Here is a 19,954-nt window from a genome sequence, read left to right as displayed (position 1 = left end):
TTTTTTTGCCAGTCCTGGGGATTGAACTCAGAGTCTGGGTACTGTCCTTGGACACTTTTTGCTCAAGGCTAGTGCTCTGTCATTTGACCCACAACATCACCTCCAGCTTTTTCTCAGTATGTGGTACCAAGGAATCGAACCCTGGGCTTTATGCATGCTAGGGGAGCACTCAACCACTAAGCATTGCTCCTGGGCCCCAGAATTTGACAAGTATTTTTGACTGGCACAATAAAAGAAACCATTTATTTCACAAGTATTTTTCAATTTGTTACTCAAGCAGAGGCCTCTAAAGCGGGCAACAAAGTACTTAAGAGCTCAGTAACCAAAAACTTCTGTTGATTTTCTCATTACTCAGGCTGTACCACATAAACAGATGATTTTCTTTTCCTGTAAGCTATTTATCATATGTTCTTGTTGTTCATAAGCACGATATAACAAAAATAGGGACTAATCCATCACTTTTAGAAGAAGGGCAAGATAGATCAACCAATAAAATCCATACATTGACATATTTTAAATTTAATGAAATTGTTTATAGGAGTAAATAATGCTGTTCTGGATTTGACTGAAATGCAATTTAGCTGACATTGGTTTTGGGAGTATACTTTAAATTAAAACTTTTTTTTTTTCTCAGTTGTGGACCTTGAAGTCAGAGCCTGGGCACTGTCCCTGAGCTCTTTTTGTTCCAGGCTAATGCCCCACTACTTTGAATCACAGTGTCACTTCCAGTTTTTTGGTGACTAATTGGAGATAAGAGTCTCACAGGGACTTTTCTCCCCAGATTGGCTTTTAACTGTGATTCTCAGATCTTAGCCTCCTGAGTAGCTAGGATTTAAATTTAACCTATTTCTCATGAAATAGTAGGTCTTCCACAAAGGAAGGGATTGGAGAAATCTGATGTAATGAAGTTTGATTCAGGGTTGGGGACATAGCAAGACATAGTTCAGTGGTAGAGTACTTGTCTAGTGTATTCAGCCCCTCAAGTTTTTAAAAAATGAGTCATTGTCAGATATGAAGAGTGCCATGCTCTAGAATTAGGGAATTGAATCTTAATAGGCTATTTAAGGAAAAAAATGAGATATTTTGTTTCTAGCAGCTGGTCTAGCTACTCAGTTATGACCCTGAGGGCCAAGGTCCCTCTCTCAGTTCTGCTATCTATCCTGTCAACTTCATCCTGAGGCTGGGTCATTTCATGGTGGAGAGGGAGAAGTAACTACTGCTTCCCTTTGCAGAGAGAGATTGGTTGTTACACAGAAGCTACTGTTACCTTGTCCCTAGTATCTTCACAGGGAATGGGATTCAATGACTTATTAAAGCTTCAGCTGCATGTCCATCAGAAGGAAGTCAGCTTATCTATTCAGATTTTTTTACTTGTTTTTAAATTGGCTTTTTTTATTATTGAATCATTAGAATTCTCTATATGAATGGCTAGTCATGTTCCTGACTAGATAGATAAGTAAATTGTTAATATTTTCACCTACTATGGATTGTCCTTTGACACTGCACTTTGGATCATTGAAGTTTTAAATTTTGATAATGCCCTGTTCATTTCTTCCTTATTTTGTTGCTTACATTTTGGTACGACACCTAAAAAATTACATCCAAGATCACAAAGTTCATGTTAACATTTTCTTCCATGAATTTTGTAGTTCTGGTTCTTATATTATCTCTTTAAAAAAATTTTAGTAAACTAAGACGATCAACACTTCTACCCTAGATTTGATGCAAGGCATTCCAGTGACTGAAGACCTTTATTCCATATTTACTAAGGAGAAAGAACATGAAGCTTTGGATAAGGAGAATCAGAGGAGCCACCAGGAGCTGATTAGTCAGCTCTTACAAAGTTACATGAAGTTACTACTGCCTGATGATGAAAAGTTCCATGGGGGCTGGGCTCTCATTGATTGTGACCCCAGGTGAGTTGGAGTTCTGATGACTAACATGCTTAACCTTCTGATGTTTCTCAGTTGTGACAGTTTCAGCAGTTGTCCATGGAGCTGTGAGCACGAATTCATGCTGTGGTTTCAGTATAGGGCTGGCTTGCATTAGGTATATAATTAAAGAAGAACAAAAGCAAGAAACCCTGAGATTGGGGGGGGGGGTGGAGAAAGAGAGAGAGAGAGACAGAGACAGAGAGACAGAGAGAGAGGGGGAGATTATGAGGATGTATGTGTATGTGCATGTATCCCTACTGAGCTTTGTGTTCAGGGCTAACTCTGCTACTTGAACCACAGCTCCACTCTCAACTTCTTGCTTTTTTCTTGTGGGGGAGGTGGTGGTTAATTGGAGATTAGAGTCTCATAGACTTCCCTGCCTGGTCTTGCTTTCAGTGGTGGTCCTCTGGTCTCAGCCTCCGAAGTAGCTAGGATTACAGACATTAGCCAGTGGTTGCTTGGCATATTGTTACTTTTTGTTGTTGGTCGAGGGGCTTGAACTCTGGGCCTGGGCATTGTCCCTGAGCTCTTTTGCTCAAGGCTAGTACTCTTATCACTTTGAGTCACGGCACTACTTCTGGGTTTTGAGTGGTCAGTTGTAGATAAGAATCTCTCTCTACCCCTCCCCCGAATCCCCCCAATCCTGGGTCTTGAACTCAGGGCCTGAGCAATGTCCTTGTGTTTTCCTCAAGGTAAGTACTTTATCACTTGAGCCACAGCACCACTTACAGCTTTTTTATGTATATAGTACCTTGGAATTGTACCTGGATCTTTGTGCATGCTAGGCAAGAAGAGTCTCACAGAGGGGCCGGGAGTTTTGCCTAGTGGTAGAGGGCTTGCCTAGCATGCATGAAGACCCGGGTTCAATTCCTCGGTACCACATACATAGAAAAAAGCCAGAAATGGTGCTGAGGCTCAAGTGGTAGAGCCCTAGCCTTGAGAAAGTCCAAGGACAGTGCTCAGGCCCTGAGCTCAAGCCCAGGACTGGCAAAAAAAAAAAAAAAGGAGTCTCTTCCTGAGTAGCTAGGAGTATAGGTTGAAACCATCAGTGCCTACCTTTTTCTTTTTCTTTTCTTTTTTTTTCCTTTTATTTGTGTTGATCCTGGGGATTGAACTCAGGGCCTGGACATTATCCTTGAGCTTTTGTGCTCAAGGCTAATAAACATAATACTGGAGTTGCAGCTTCATTTTCAGCTTTTTTGGTACTTAATTGGAGATAAGAGTCTTGGGGATTCTCCTGCCTAGGATAGTTTTGAGCTACAATCCTTAGATCTCAGCCTCTTGAGCTAAGATTACAGGTATGATTTGTGATGCTTTTCACACAGTTGAACTCTGGGCGCTGTCCCTGAGCTCTTCATTCTTCATCTTTATGCTACCACCCTACCCCTGGCCCTGGGAGCTGTCCCTGAGCTCTAGAGCTCAAGGCTAATGGCCCTACCCCTGAACCACAGCCCTACTTCCCTTTTTCTAGTGATTAATTGGAGATAAAAGTGTCACAGTACCTTAGTAACTGGGCTGGCTTTGAACTGTGACCCTCAGATCTCAGCCTCCTGAGTAGCTAGGATTATAGGTGTGAGCCACCATGCCTGGCCACATAGTTCATTTTTAAGCATAGTGTATATTAAATATAATGTCTGAATGTGTTTACCTTCTTTTATCCTTTTTTTTTCTTTTGGTATGTCATCTGGCTTGAATTCTGTCTGGGCTTGGGTGTTGTCCATGAACTCTCAGCTCAAGACTAGTGCTCTACCACTTGAGCCACACAGCGCTACTTCCAGTTTTCTGGTGGGTTAATTGGAGATTAGAGTCTCATGGATTTTTTTTCAAGAATTTATTAACATTGATTTTTACATCATATTTCAAATGACATGTTTAACAAATAAGTATTCAAGAAGGGATTCTCTATATACAATCACTGGCATTTAGATTTTAGAACATAATTGAAATAGCTGAGGGTTTGTATGTCATAGATACATATTAATCTAGTAAAACATTATGTCTATAGAGTCACAAATTTTTATGTCTATATAGTTGTGTTTATATTTGCAATACCATGTCCATAGCATTGGGTACGTGAATAATGGAGTCCTCGCTCTTGTACTGTTTGGATCTAATAGCCACATATTAAGGATACCATGAGCCTTTTTTTTCCTTTGGTCTTGACATCTCATTCAGCGTGATTTGCTCTAGATCACTTTGTGTGTAAATACATAAAGTCCTGTATAAACTATCATGTTTAGTAGTATTTTATATCTAGCTTCCCCTGAAGAGAGAAAATACATGCCATGTGTCTCTCTGAGCTTGATTTATTCCACTTCACATGATGTATTCTAGGTCCATTCATTTCTCTGCAAATGGCATAATATTCTTTTGATGAATGAGTAAAATTCCATTGTGTATATGCACTATATATTTTTTGATCTACTCATCTGTTGTGGGCTATTTCCATAACTTGGCTACTGTAAATAGTGCAGCAGTGAACATGGACATGCAAGTGTCTTTACCATATCCTGACTTGAAATATTCTGGGTCGTCACTCAAGTGTGGCATGGCTGCATCATAGGGAAGTTCTTTTTTTTATTGTAATGTATAAAGGGGTTACAGTTATATTCACCAGATGCATTGCTTCTCATACTCATAGGGAAGTTCTGTGTTTAATTTTTTTGGTTTTTTCTTTTTTGGTACTGGGGATTGAACCCAGGACATTGTACTTGCTAGGCAAGCACTTTGCCATTGAGCTACATCCCAGCCCTATGTTTAATTTTTTGAGGAATCTTCAAACCCCTATCCAGGTGTGAGCTACCAGTGCTAGGTTACTTCCAGCTTTTTGGAGCTAAGAGCCTTACTTTCTGGCCTAGACTGGATTAAAACCACAATCTTCAGGTCTCAACCTTCTCGAGTAGTTAGGAATTACGGGTCCATCGTCAGTGCCTGGACCTTTGCCTATATTACAGCCTGGCTTATCTGCCAGGCTTCCCCAGTGTTGAGATTACAAATTTCTACCACCATTTTTCTTTTGTTGTTCACTTGTTAAATTTTACCAAGACTAGAACTGTAAGAGTCAGGCAGTTAAGGCAGGATTATGAAAATGCAGGAGCAGATCCTCTTTATGTAAAAATAGTAATGTTCTGTTTGTCATACTATTGTAATAATTTTGATTTAAAAGTGACATTGCATATGGAGGTGAGGTTTAGTGAAGCCTCCCTTTAAATATAGGAACTCTTCACTTCGGGTCCTTGACTTTGATCACAGAATAAAAATTTCTGGACAAGTCACCGTGGTAAGAAAACTTGGCAGAGCCAAGTTGACAAATGGACAAAAGCAGACCCACAGAAGGGCAGGGGGCACTCTTACAGAGTGTGGGTGCTCAGAGGGAGAGAAACACAGTTCCTTGGGCTGCTGGGGTATTTATAGGGTAAAGGCAGGGGGTCTGGCTTCAGTGTTATGTAAAGATAGGTGCTTTGTCTTTGCTCTAATTATACATAGTGTTAGGTGCCCTGTTATCTGTATTTTGGGCAGGTAGCTTGAGCTTTCTCTGGAAGGCGTACATTCTATCAGTTAGTGTTAAGTTAGGTGAGATATGCATCCCTCAGGAAGAAATCCATTCTGTTGTCTCCCTGTGGCGCAAAGCTAGCACTTCTAAATACCGTATTTTTGAGTTGCCTTCACAGGCATCATTTTCCTTAAGTTATCCTGCTTCAGGACCAGAGTCTAGGCAACTGCTCAAGTTTCACACTGGGGCCTCCCTCTCCGCCCCAGCAGCGTTAAGCAGAGGCAGCAAGGGGCCGCTCCGGCAGCCGGCAGGGTCGCACTCTGCAGGCTCCGGCCTTTCCAACAGCCGGCAGGGTTGCGCCCTGCCCTCCGGGCCGCTCCGGCAGCCGGCCGGGTTGCGCTCTGCAGGCTCCGGCCTTTCCAACAGCCGGCAGGGTTGCGCCCTGCCCTCCGGGCCGCTCCGGCAGCCGGCAGGGTTGCGCTCTGCAGGCTCCGGCCTTTCCAACAGCTGACAGGGTTCGCCTTGCCATGTGGACCGCTCCGGCAGCCGGCCGGGTTGCGCTCTGCAGGCTCCGGCCTTTCCAACAGCCGGCAGGGTTGCGCCCTGCCGCCCGGGCCGCTCCGGCAGCCGGCAGGGTTGCGCTCTGCAGGCTCCGGCCTTTCCGCGGGTGGCCGCGGGACAGGCTTGCTCCACCCACACGGCCTTGGCGCACTGGCCTGCCTGGCTGGGTGTCTTCTCCCGCCATTCCCCCCTCCCGTGTGCAGGATGATGGAGGATCTGAATGACTGCGGTGGGAAGGAGCGATCACGGAACTGGGAGTTGCGGGGACGTGCCCCTTGCACCCGGTCACCCGCGTTCACTGAGCTGCCAGGGCTGCGGTAGCTCCTTTCCCGAGGCAGGGGGCCGGCCGTCCACAGCGGGCGGCCAGGGCTGGCATGTGCCCGCACAGAAGCATGGCCCGGGAGTTTGGCCTAGTGGTCGAGTGCTTGCTTAGCCTGCACCGAGACCCAGGTTCGATTCCTCAGTACCACGTGCATAGAAAAAGCTGTCAGTGGTGCTGTGGCTCCAGTGGTAGAGCGCTAGCCTTGAGAAAGCCCAAGGACAGTGCTCAGGCCCTGAGCTCAGGCCCCGGGACTGGCAAAAACAAAAGCATGGGCCTCCTCTGGGGGCGGTCGACCCCGACCAGGTCCTTCCCCCTTCTTCCGGGGCTCCATCCCCATCCTCCGCGGTGGGCCGGGGTGAGAGACCCCTCGGGACTCCCGCTGCCCTAGGCAGGCCGCGCGCATGCGCCGTGGCTTGCAGCCACGTCAGGAAGTGGGCGGCCGGAAGCTAGACCTGTCCCCTGGGCGGGGCTTCGCGGCCAGCGCCGCGCGCACCCGTGCAGGCGCCGCGCAGCCCTGCAGGCAGGAGCTCCTGCTCGGGCTGCCCTCGCTGGGCTTGTGGCATCGACGGACCGACGGACGCACAATGCCGTGTTCACACCGGTGTCCGCCACCCGCGCAGCGGGCAGCGGCCGCGAATGCCGCAGAGCCCAAGAGCGACGGGGTTCTGGCCATGACTTTGAAGGTCTTCCTCCTTTTCGCGGGGCTGACGGTCAAAGTTCCCGTGGGGCTGTATTTTTCCTGCAAATTGCTGCTTTTTCAGGGCTTGATGCTAATGTCCCCCGAAGACAGCGCCTTTTACGCGACCGTCGTGGCCGTGGCGGGGCTTCACGTGGTGCTGGCGGTGTTTGGGTTCACGGTGTGGAAGGAGGGCTGGCCGCCGTGGCGGGAGCGCAAGCAGCAGTAGAGCCGCGGCTCTGCTTCCCTCCTCCTGCTCCGTAGTGTGGGGAGGTGGCGGTGGGCAGGGAGGGAAATCCGAACATTTCTGAAGCTAACATTTCCGTGACGTGTTTTTTAACAAAAAAACCCCGATGTTTTTGACTGAGGATCCTGTTTGATGTAAATATTAATGCCCACAGAGGAAGCTAGTGTCAGTGTAGTACTGTCGGAGTAGAATTTATTTCCTATTACAGTGTGTCGTGATGTAATTTTTACGGCTTGGCTCAGGCAGCGGTGTTCAGAATGCACGTAAGTATGAGGACACAGAATTAGATTGTATTTCGCCATGAGTTTTGATCTTATCCTCCAGGAAGCTGCCAGAATTGATGGATGTATAGTTTTTTTTCCCCCCATGGATTGATTGATTGGTTGATTGGCGCTGAATTTTTGGCTTTTAGAATGAATCTGAGTTTTATTGGATTCTGGTATTTTATTTCATGAATTGTGTTTTTCGGTATACTAGATGAAAATTGAGGTGACTTTACGTAAAGACAGAATTATTGTCCAACAAGGTGCTCCTAATGGCGAGAACCGCAGTGTGGAGGGTTTTGGTGCATCCCTCCTTCCTGCAGCACCTGTTAAACAATGACTTCATTCTACGCAGATTAAGCAATGGCTTAAAGTCCAGCTACAAATAATTGTCTTCACTATTAGTTTCTATTCATTTTTTACTCACGTTTTGATGGTAAGGTCTAGCGAATCTAAATTCCTAAGGCAAGCATGTTTCTTAGTGACCAATCATAGTGCAGATTTTAATTACCTTGACAGAAAGACCATTCATGTAGGTTCATATTAAAAGTTTTATTTCAATTCACATTCTCTTTGCTGCTTAGCTCTAGATTTTATACTTTGTTGTCTTAATAGAAAGTGCTCAAGAGTGTATAATTCACTACAGTTTTGTTTTAATGATTCATTCCATGTGATTTTTTTAACATGTATTCTAATATTTGGTTTTAGGGTCACTATAGTGTAACAAAATAGCTTTACGAAAATGTTTGTGTGTCCCTTGACAGCCAAGTAAATTACTCTGTAAAAAAATGGAATATAGCTTGGACTTGTTCTATGTCTATGCTATATTTGCATAATAATGTTTTAATGATATATTCTCTTTGAGTGTAAAAATAGTGGTAAATGTGCGTTGTGATATTTTGAAGGTTAGATAATGGCTTTTCTATTATCCTTCATCCTCCCTCCCAAATTTTCTTAATCCCTCTCCCCCTCCCATCCTTCCTTTCCCCCTCCTCCGTTCCCTCCTCCATTGTCTCTTCCTCTTTTCCCTCTTCCCCCTCCCTTCTCTTTTGTATGCACCCACCCTTTCCTCCCCTTCTCTAGCCTACCTCTCAGCTCCTGCCCTTTCCACCTCTATTTGTCTCCTATCTGTGGAGGTTTTTCTGGTGGTTGTTGGTTTTTTTTTGGTCTTCTATTCCCCTGGCCTTTTTTTTTTTTTTTTTTTGTCGTAAGTGGCTCTGTTATAAGACTGTGCTTGACAAAAAGTGTGGATGAGAATGAAAGTATTTAATCCCTGTGTCATGTTCGTTTAGCCTCACCGATGCCACTCACAGGGATGTGGATGTGCTTTTACTGCTTTCCAACGCTGCCTACTACGTGGCCTAGTAAGTTACACACTGTTTTAAAGCTTTCTGTTTCTTAAGCTTAAAGAAATTTTCTTTTTAGAATTCACAACAGTTAAAAAATTAAGAATCTCGGCCAGGAGTTTGGCCTAGCATGCATGAAGACCTGGATTTGATTCCTTGGTACCACATACGTAGAAAAAGCCAGAGATGGTGCTGTGGCTCAAGAGGCAGAGTGCTCAGGCCCTGAGTTCAAGCCCCACGGCTGGCAAGAAAAAAAAATTAAGAATCTCATTGCTAATATATTATGAAAGTTTATGGAATCTTATATAATTACTAGTTTTGAATCAGCTTGGTGGCTTTCAGAATAATGATTCAGTGTGTTTGTGTTGCTATGATAATTGGATTTTCTTAGCTCATAATTGTTATCTGTGAAGGTTTGGGATGTTACATATATGTTTATCATGAGTGGCCATGTCAGTTTATAATACTGTGGCATGAATGCTTATCATTAGTGGCTGTATCCATCTGTATTTCTACTACTGCTGTAGTATAAGTGCCTCCTTGGTGCTCCCACACCTTTTTATTACATATATGTTTATAATTCATGGCCATGTCACTTTGTATTACTGTAGCATATTTGTTCCATGGTGCTTCCCATCTTTTTTTGCCATTAAAAAAAATGTAACTGTGTATCACAGGTTGTGTATATGTCTATGCACAATGTAAGCAGCTTGCTTTGCTTACAATGTTATGATCAATAATGTGACTTTGGTTTGTCAGATCCAGCTCTGGAAGGACTACCAATTAACAATACCATTACTAAAATATGAGTACTTGTTTACTCCTGCTTTACTAGGATTGAGTTTTAATTCATATTTTTAAACTAAATATTAGTTTTATTTCTGACTTTAATTGTCTTTCAGCTAATATCCCAAATGCCTGTTGGCACAGCTCACATGTCATTTTCACTCCTGATTTTGGGTATTAGATTTATCTGCCTAATAGTCCCATATAAGATTCAAAAGCCAGTGTGGTGGCTCACATCTGTAATCCTAGCTACTCAGTAGGTTGAAATCTGAGGATCCTGGTTCAAAGCCAGCCCGGGCACTACAAAGCCATAAGACTCTTTTTTTTTTTTTTTTGCAGTCCTGGGCTTGAGCTCAGTGCCTGAGCACTGTCCTTGGACTCTCTCAAGGCTAGAGCTCTACCACTTGAGCCTCAGCACCACTTCTGGCTTTTTTCTATGTATGTGGTACCAAGGAATCGAACCCGGGTCTTTGTGCATGCTAGGCAAGCACTGTACCACTAGGCCAGACTCCCGGCCCCCCATAAGACTCTTATCTCCAATTAATCATTAGAAATTGGGAAGTGGGGCTGTGGCTCAAGGGTAGGGCAGTAGCCTGAGTTGAAGAGCTCAGGGACAGGGCCCAGGCCCAGAGTTCAAGCCCCATGACCTAAAAAAAAAGAAGAAGATTCAATACACACACACACACACACACACGTATGTATTAGTGCTTTGATTTTAGGTTTTAATTTTATAGAAGTTTTAACTATTCCTAAATACATTGCCCTGGGGATTATTTTATTTTACCTACACTTACTAGTTTACTACTATTATATATACCTTAGCTGCGAAGCCGGATATGCTTCTGATTTTAATTCTTTTTCACTCCATTTCCTTAGTTATGATGATGAAGTTGATAAAGTAAATCAGTATCAACGACTAAGTTTAGAGGATCTGGAAAAAATAGAAATAGGTAAGTTTTAACATAATGGCTACACAAATCAAATGCTCTTGATCCAGTTATAGGACACATTTAAGCAACTAGTAAAACAATCTGTTGGAAACTAGAAGGGAATGAATTCCAGGCAGTCTGTCTTTTAGATGTCTTTTCTGTTTTTAGAGGTTAGGGATGGAGATAGTCTAATAATGCTAACTGCATTCCTTCTATTTTCATGCTTTGGGAGGATAACGCCAGGGATCAAAGTTTCAATAAAAAGTAAAAAAATAAAGAAGACAGCCTCATCTAATCAAATGATGGTTATAAGCTTGTGTTTTGCAGGCAGCTTAAAGATTATGTAGAAAAATATGGTGCACACCTAATTGATGGGTATTTGTGGGTCATTTTGAAGTGAAAGAAGAAATTGCTATGAAAGATAAAAACTCATGTTTGTTTGGGTTTTTAGGTCCTGAGCCCACTCTTTTTGGTAAGCCAAAGTTCTCTTGCATGCGGTTACACTACCGATCTAAAGGAGCAAGTGGTTATTTCCACACACTGAGAGCAGTGATACGCAATCCAGAAGAAGATGGAAAAGGTAAAAGAAAAGAATTCTGTGATAGCTTAATAGCTAATGCTGACGGAACAGTCTGTAAACTAGCCATAGTCTCAGAAGTAGAAGTCAGGAACCCTGCCCGTGACGAACCTAGCTGGTGCTGTGGCAGGCAGCACAATGCTTGGGCAAACACTGATCTGCAAGTTCCTAATCCTGGTTGATTTGACTCTATTAAAATTTGATTTGCAACATTTAGAATTGGTAGATGATGAGTAGTATTTTTCTGTAAATTATAACATATATTTAGGTGAGCACAGACTTCACGCAGACTTACATGGATGAAAATGCTGTTTTTTGTATGTTTTTGTAAAAATTTGGAAGCATATTACATGTATGAGATTTGTGTTTCAGATACCCTTCAGTGCATTGCAGAGATGCTGCAGATCACCAAGCAAGCCATGGGGCTGGATGTACCAATAACAGAGAAGAAACTTGACAGGTAAGGATAACACTTCTTCCATGAATGTCCATGGTCTTAGTTTTATTTTCCTTTGGGTGCTGGGGATCAAACTCAGGTTTCACATAGGCAAGTGTTCTACCAGTGAGCAGCAGTCCAGCCTTAAGGTTTTAGCGCTTTAGAAGTATTTGCAAGCTGGGCATCAGTGGTTTGTGCCTGTAATCCTGGGTACCCAGGAGGAGGCTGAGATTTGAGGATTGTGGTTCAGAGCCAGCCCAGGCACAAAAGTTTATGAGATTCTTATCTTCAATTAATCACCAGAAAAACTGCAAGTGGAGCTATGGTTCAAGTGGTAGAGCGGTAGCCTTGAGCTAAAGAGCTCAGGGACAGTGTCCAGGCCCAGAGTTCAAGCCCTACATCCAACAACAACAACAAAAAAAGTATTTGCAAATTGCTGGGCACTGGTGACTCATACCTGTAGTACTAACTGCTCAGGAAACTTCGATATGAGGATTGTGATTCAGAGCCATTCCAAGTAGGAAAGTCTCTGAGACTGTTATCTCCAATTAACCACCTGAAAACAGGAAGTGTCAATAAATAGCCTTTAGCAGAACAGTGCCCACAGACAACACCTAGGTCCAGAGTTCAAGTCCCAACACCAACTCCAGTTCCCTTCCCCCCCCAAAAGTTAATGTACATAGTAAATTTCACTACAGAAGCTAAGGATATTTTGTGAAGAATCATGACAAAATTCAGCTCAAAGATGCTCAGAAATCCCAAGGGCTGTTTTGACATCGAATACAACTGTGTAGCCACAGGTGAAACTGAAAGCACTGTGTAGAGAAGTGAGTAGTTGTTTTTTTTTTTTTTTTTTTTTTTTAATTTGGGAAAAGAATGGCTATCATCACATTTGGGGGTCTTAAACTTGTAGTTTTTCCCTCCTGGTATGCCCTGACCAGGCTCCATAGTGCAGGAGAGTGGGGAGAGCCATTCAGTTCTCTAGAGGAAATGGTTCAGTCATTTGTTAATGGAGAAAATTTAATTCTCTGATCGTTTCGTTATTTTTTTCCTGGTCAGTGAACCTGTATCATCAAGGATACTGGGTAGATATATCAACATTCCTTTATCACTCATGAGGGATGGCACTAAACTATATGTGCTTGTTTATACCTGCACTGTTACATCCCTGCAATGTGACTTAGTCCTGCACTACCCATCGTGGTAGCAGCTCTGAAGCCATGGGGACATGACAAGTCTGAGTACTGGTCTGTCATACCATGTGTCAGCCATTTTAGAGATGATAAAAAATTAAAGTTTAATGTTTGCTACAGGTTGATATGTTGGAAGGGCAATATATTGTATATATTGGGTTGAGTAAAGTGGTACTAAAGCCTCACATTTTCTTTTTAATGTGACAATATGTATCTTGTGCATTTCTTTTCAGCAGTATTTCAGTGTCAACCCTATGGGAGTTTTACTTAGTTGGCAATGCATTGTTCCAAAGAAATTGGGACCAATTTAAATAAAGTATTTTTACTTAGAAATCAGAATGGGTCTTCTGGCTTCCTTTGGAAATATAACCTTTTCTCTTCTGGTTTATAGGAAGAGCAGTAAACCTCACGAAGACATCATGGGAATCCGATCTCAGAACCAAGGCTCTTTGGCCCAGGGAAAAAAATTTTTACTGAGCAAATTTTCATCTCTAAATCAAAAAGTGAAGCAGACCAAATCCACTGTCAATATTGGCAACCTACGAAAGCTAGGGAACTTTACTAAACCTGAAATGAAAGTTAACTTTCTAAAACCAAACTTAAAAGTCAATCTTTGGAAATCAGATAGTAGTCTTGAGACCATGGAAAGCTTGGGGGTGATGGAAAACAAGGTCCAGGCTGAATCTGAAGGGGACATGTCTTCAGATGACTCCTACCACTCTGATGAATTCCTTACAAATTCCAAGTCTGATGAAGATAGGCAGCTCACTACTTCTCTAGAGAGTGTAGGGCCAGTAGACTATGTTCTTCCTAGCTGTGGCATTATTGCTTCAGCACCTCGATTGGGCAGCCGATCCCAGTCTATTGGCAGCGCTGATGTGAGCATTCATGAAGGCGCACTTGGAAAAGTACAGGAGTCTCCTTTGAAGAAAAGTCCTTCTGCTGACAACATACGCATGTTGGCTGGCTTTGCCAAACCTATAGATGTTTACTGCCACAGATTTGTGCAAGATGCACACAACAAAACGATGGAGCTGCCAGAGAGCAGCTCTGTGTCTCAGCAAGCTAGAGAGGAAGGAAACCAGATGACCAATCAAGTTTCTAATGAAGAATCCCATCCAGAATTAACGGACCAGACCCCTTCCCGACCATCTCAATTAGATGTGTCTTTTTCTGGGACAGGCACACAGTTTTTGTCAGTTGAACCAGTACATGCAGTTGTAGCCCAAAAGACACCCAGCTCTAGTTCCAGCATGCTGGAGCTTGAGGGAGGGCTTCATGTAACTCCTTCTCCTTCCGAGAGCAGTAGCAGCAGAGCAGTCTCTCCCTTTGCAAAAATTCGAAGCTCTATGGTGCAGGTTGCCAGTATTACACAGGCTGGGCTAACCCACGGTATCAACTTGGCAGTGGCAAAAGTTCAGAAGAGTCCTGCAGAACCGGAGATGGCTAATGAAATCCAGCAAAATGAACTTAAAAACATGTTTACACAATGCCAAACACGAATAATTCAGATTTAGGTTTTATCCACACATACTGAAAAAATACCATGGTTTTTATTTGTAAATTTTAGAAAGTTTTTCAGGTATTAAGCTAAATTAACTTGGACTATCTGGACCTAGGATTCACAAATTTTAATTATGCTTACTAGTGTTTAAAAGGAGTCTGAATCTGAGCAGACTTCCAGATTCCTCTGTAAGTTCATCCTAATTGTGTACACCTGACTAACTTATACACCACAGAGTGATTTGTTCTGCTGGACTCCGGGTACAGGTCATTTCGACAGAACCTGAGGAAGGATTTGGGAAGAGTTGGTTAGTCTATGAAATAGACACAGTCTGGGTATGAGCCCATTCATTCGATCAGCATTTTTCTACTGTTTGTCCATTTCCTTAAATACATTTAGTTTTTAGTGACTTATAAATGTTTGTTGCTGGTATGGAGAAGCATCTCAGTTAATTGAGAATTAACACTACAGTCAAATACAATTTCATTTGATCCTAATTTTCCTCATACTCTACTTGAACATTATATTCTGCAACAATACCACACCTTTAAATCCAGGAGCACTGACTTGGCTGTCACGCAGCAAAACAGGCACATCTGTGAACTGTAGCACTGATTAAAACTTTGTTTTGCTCTGCTTTCAGGAACATGAGAATATATGCATGTTAGCTTCTGGGAGTTACAGAAGGAAGTCTTCTTTTTTCCCAGGGGGCATTCTTCAACATCTTGTGCAGATTTAACACAACTATTGAAAATTTAGCCTAAAGCACAATTGCTAAAACTGGGTTTGACTAACGATAACTCTGATCACAACCAATGCCTCCTCTAGAACCACAGTAAGAGTCACACACCACATTCCAGCAGGCATTGGTTTCTCTGGTATCCTTAGAGCCTTACTTTGTGCGGTGATTCTCAGCTGAACATTATGGCTGTTGTAACTCTGATAAGCATTCCACTTTATTTATTTGTGGTTTCATTTTTTTTGAAGTGTCTAATCTTGTAACTTAATAAAGACCATTGTAATTAAAGCTACAACAGTGTATGAGAATTTTCTTGCAAAACATTCTAACTATAACGATTTGATTTTACACAAAAGTTCCGAAATGGTAAATGTGTCATAATCTGAACATTTAAGTATTTTTCCAGTTACTTTTAACCCTTTGAAGTGTTCTCCAGATTTTTTCTGGGCCAGTCCTGGGGCTTGAACTCAGGGCCTGAGAACTGTCCTTGGACTTTCTTAAGGCTAGAGCTATACCACTTGAACCATAGCACCACTTCTGGCTTTTTCTGTGTATATGTGTCATGCATGCTAGGCAAGCACTCTTACCACTAGGCCACACTTCCGGCCCCATTCTCCAGATTTTAAAAATGAAATTAACCACAAACCAAATTCTGAATCCCAAACTTTAAAAACAGAATGCTTTATTCTGTTCTGATCAACTTTTTGTCTGGGTGTTGAAAATAGTCTGGGTTCCACAACACGAGAAAATAGAAGCCAAAGTCAGCAAGAACTATGCCTGTTTATGTTCCATGGAAATGTGTTACAAAAGTTTTTGAAAGTTAAAATTGTTTTTAAGGCAATGTTTATTTCCATGCAGGGATCTAGATGTTTATTCAGCAGGTCTGACATCTTGCTTTCAACCTCAGCACTGTACTGTGCCTATACCTGGTAATGGTTTTCCAACAGAATATAGGGCTTTCCAACATAGAGGATCACATATTAGCTGTACCTTATAACTAAAGAAAAACAGTCCACGGTACTGGGAATTTGTGAAGTTTTATTTACAGGAAAGAGGGTTCAACGGAACTTTTCTGTAAGAAAGACCAAGCAAAATTATGATTTCTTTGGTAGATTACAATTTACATTGGCACAGTTAGACACATGGTAACTAATTACCTGTTTTAGAACAAAGGAAATACATCTTATTCTCACAAATCCAATTGAGCACTATATTTCTAAAAGTGTAAGGATGAGTCTTGTCTACCAGTAATAAAAATGAAAAAGTTAAATCCTAATATAAACATTATTTACATTAGTTTATAAAAATAGCTTTGAATTTAGGAAAAGAATGGTGAACTAGTAATTTTTACTTCCCATCGTTAAGCATGATTCCTTGATTTTTCAAGGCTGACCCTGTTTCCTTGGTGTTAACAATGTCGATGTAAGCCTTCCTGATAGGAAAAACACAATGAGGAATCATTTCATGTTTCCAGCTATGAGGTTAGTAAATGAAATTAATCTCAAAAAAGTGACGTTCTCACCTCCTGAACATTCTGCTGCCACAATTATACTACTATATTAATTTTCTTTCTTCTCTGTATGTAATGGTACTTTTTGTTCACATAAAAATTTGGTCTGGGGCCGGCAGTTTGGCCTAGTGGTTAAAGTGCTTGTCTAGCATGCACGAAGACCTGGGTTCGATTCCTTGGTACCACATACATACAAAAAAGCCAGAAGTGGTGCTGAGGCTCAAGTGATAGAGCCCTAGCCTTGAGAAAGTCCAAGGACAGTGCTCAGACCCTGAGCTCAAGCCCAGGACTGGCAAAAAAAAAAAAAAAAAATTTGGTCTGGGGAAAATCAATTGTTTTTGAGTTCATCGAATTAGCAGATATTAAAACTGATCCAACACAATTGGAACTGCTCAACTCCTAGAAAGTTTAATGTCCAACAATCATCAAAACCAAGTAAATTACATTTATGAAGAAATAATTTAAAATTATTTTTTTCTAGGTTGGGAATTTAACACTTGCCTAGCATGTTCAAGAAGACCTGGGTTCAGTCCCCAGAACCCCAAAGAGACTTTTATTTATATAAATAAGTTTACTGTTTGGTCTTTTCATATTTGGGCAAATTGTCATAGACGAACATTCCCTTGAATTTCATAAATCACATGGTTCCCAAGTGCACTGAAGTAATGAAAAAAAAATGATAGCTTCATTTATTCCACACAAAGGAATCTTACCTTTCATGAAGAAAAAAAATAGTAACAGTTATTTCAGTTTTCAGCTTACTTGGAAAAACAAGTGGGTAATCCTAATCTAAGAATTTCTAGAAGTATTATCTGCAAAATCTCAGTTCAAGAGCCACTTCTATGTAAAAAAGGCTAGTTTTCCAGGCTTGTTAACAGCTGCTAAGTGGAAAGTTTCTGTGGCCAAGTATTTGAGGAATACTGAAGGATTCACAGGTGAGTTAGTGGCAAGCACACTTCAGCTGCTAAACTTAAAAAGACTACAGCACATACTCAGCCCACTGGGAATTACTGGAAAAAAATACAAAACAGAATTGGGAAGTGCACAATTTCTCTAACTTGGAAATCGCAACAGTTTTCTTCAAATGAAGTTGTATTGGCATTTCAACAGTCTGGCCTATGTGACTTAGCTGTAGTTAAGGAAATGGTATAGCCAGCAACATTATCAACATTAAATTTTTAATATCAAATACACTTTTGTACATCATTACTAATTTGTATGGTTAGAAAACAAACTTCAAAAGCTCCTTAAAATCAGTAAGGGAAAAGCCCTTACTGAGTATCATATAAACATCAGGTGTTACCAGGCTTGATTTCAGGAAAAGTCTTTAATACAAATTGTCTATAAAACAATGTGGTATAAATGACGTCACTCAGAACTTCACAGTTCATTTCCATTCACACACTTTTGCTGCTGCAGCCTGTTTCTTCTTAAAGATTCCAGCTGCTTTGCTCTGAGCCACCGCTCTCTTGACAGTGTTGTCTGACCAGCACTGAGGGACAGAAACCTGGTTTGAAATGCAGAAACAGATTTAAGTCTAGAGCTAGACTAGTACCTTAAAAAAACAAAACAAAACTGAAGACCTAGCAAAAGTGTGTAAAAAGGCAGGGGGCCGGGAGCATGGCCTAGTGGTAGAGTGCTTGCCTAGCATGCACAAAGACCCGGGTTTGATTCCTTGGTATGGCATACACAGAAAAAGCTGGAATGGTGCTGCAGCTTGAGTGGTAGAACACTGGGTTTGAGAAAGTCCAAGAGTGCCCAGGCCTTGAGTTCAAGCCCAGGTCTGGGGAAAAAAATAGATCAGGTCAGGACACAAGAACATCTGGTAGCTAACGCCATTTAAGAATCAAATTAAGATTTCAACAGAGCAGTCTCTCCGTCACCAAGTGGAGGGTGGCCCATTGAAGCTCCGAACAGGGGACATGATTGTTTCACTGATGAGGGCATCGGCCAAACTCAATTCCTCCCCAGTAAGCCCTTTCATAAGCTGTTCTCTTTCCTTAAAAAACAACAACAAAACACTTTTCTGTTTTTAGAATCTGCTTTAGGTTTTGCTGCATAAATCAAAAGAAATCTGATGATGCACAGCTTCCAGCCCGGCCATTACAAACACACAGCACTCACCGCGCCACCACGAGCAGCTGGTGGAGGTCGTCGGCCGTGATGCTCTGAGGGTCGTTCTTCCGCATTTCCACAAAGTCATCTTCAACTGCCTTTATCAAAAGAATACATTCATTTTTAAAGAGTTCTTTAAAATTTCCTTAAGCATTCTCAAAACAGTTCCTTGTTTTCCTAAGGAAAAAGAATCAGGACCCTTTGACTAATGCAAAACTGAGGTTGTCAGCCGAGTGCTAGTTGTTCACGCCTGTGACCGCAAGAGGCTGGATTCTGAGGAGGGTGATTGGAAGCCAGCCTGAACAGACAATGTACAAGGCTCGTGTCTCCCAGTGACCAGCAACAAAGCTGAAAGTTACCAAGACTTCTTCTAACCAAGAACTGGACACAGTGGTGAGTGCTGTTCATCTTATCTACGACGTAGACAAAAACCAGACCTATCTCAAAAATAAAACACATGGTTCAGCTAGTACTGGAAAAGCGATTCTATACCCCAAATAACCAGATGGACTGGTTAAAAGGCTAGGCTGAAATCCTAGCTATCAGGAGGCTCACACTTGGAGGCTTTTGGTTTGAAGCCGGCCCAAGCAGAGAAGTGTGAGACTCCAATTTCAATTAGCCAGTCAAATGCTGGACTAGAGGTTTGGTTCAAGTAGCAGAACTATAGCCTAGGAAGTATAAGGCCTTAAGTTTAAACCTCAGAATTGCCAAAAAGACAACCAGTAACCAACAGGGTTAGAAATGTGGTTTAACAGTAGGGAGTTTGAATTCAAACTGCAGTACCGTTAACAAAATAAAAACAGAGAGGGTCTGTGCTTAAATAAACTTTTGGAAATGAGCTAGATAGCTAGATGCTACAATCTGAGGAACATTTAGACAAGGGGAACAGGCAGTTCTTTTTTTTTTTTTTTTTGGTTGGTCATGGGGCTTGAACTCTGAGCCTAGGCACTGTCCCTGAGCTCTTCAGTTCAAGACGAGTGCATTACCACTTAACCATGCAACTTCTGGGCTTTCTGGTGGTTAACTGGAGATAAGAGTCTGACAGTCTTTCATGCCTGGGCTGGTTCTGACCATGCTGGTGTAAATAGGCAGTTCTTGTGGTGAGCTTTGTGACACGTTCCTTGCTCCATTTAGTCTATCTAGCCTTGACTAGCACTGGGGCCCCGTCATCACTGGAGAAGATACAGTAAGGCTGGCATTTACTGGGGCTCCCAGGAAGAACCCATCTGCAATGCTACCTTTCCTTGATTTGAAGCCCACCACTCGAGCAGCTGCCTGCTCACTCTGGCTGTGTGGCATACTCATGTGATGTAGATCCACAGT

The 19,954-nt window shown here is 42.1% G+C and overlaps 2 protein-coding genes across 9 annotated transcripts in view; one reads left to right on the top strand and one right to left on the bottom strand.

Annotated features, from left to right (window-relative positions):
- The window catches only part of Inpp5f (inositol polyphosphate-5-phosphatase F), an 86,472-nt gene extending 71,171 nt beyond the window's left edge, over positions 1-15,301 (top strand). For all 3 annotated transcript variants that reach the window (XM_090345745.1, XM_090345746.1, XM_090345747.1), the window contains 6 exons: positions 1,718-1,916; positions 8,789-8,860; positions 10,505-10,578; positions 11,009-11,137; positions 11,507-11,594; positions 13,155-15,301. In XM_090345745.1, coding sequence (XP_090201871.1) covers positions 1,718-1,916; positions 8,789-8,860; positions 10,505-10,578; positions 11,009-11,137; positions 11,507-11,594; positions 13,155-14,280 — 1,688 coding nt within the window. In that variant the 3' untranslated portion in view covers positions 14,281-15,301. The remainder of the gene's footprint in view (positions 1-1,717; positions 1,917-8,788; positions 8,861-10,504; positions 10,579-11,008; positions 11,138-11,506; positions 11,595-13,154) is intronic.
- Positions 15,302-16,024: 723 nt separating this feature from the next.
- Positions 16,025-19,954, bottom strand: part of Mcmbp (minichromosome maintenance complex binding protein) — a 31,891-nt gene continuing 27,961 nt past the window's right edge. For all 6 annotated transcript variants that reach the window (XM_090345741.1, XM_090345738.1, XM_090345740.1 and 3 more), the window contains exons 15-16: positions 18,641-18,729; positions 16,025-18,023 (exon numbers count right to left, since the gene is read on the bottom strand). In XM_090345741.1, the coding sequence (XP_090201867.1) occupies positions 17,897-18,023; positions 18,641-18,729 (216 nt within the window). In that variant the 3' untranslated portion in view covers positions 16,025-17,896. The remainder of the gene's footprint in view (positions 18,024-18,640; positions 18,730-19,954) is intronic.

The sequence above is a fragment of the Megascapheus bottae genome, chromosome 15, assembly GCF_031878675.1.
Source record: "Megascapheus bottae isolate mThoBot1 chromosome 15, mThoBot2.hap1, whole genome shotgun sequence".
NCBI lineage: Eukaryota > Metazoa > Chordata > Mammalia > Rodentia > Geomyidae > Megascapheus > Megascapheus bottae.
This window is presented reverse-complemented; position numbering and strand designations above follow the sequence as displayed.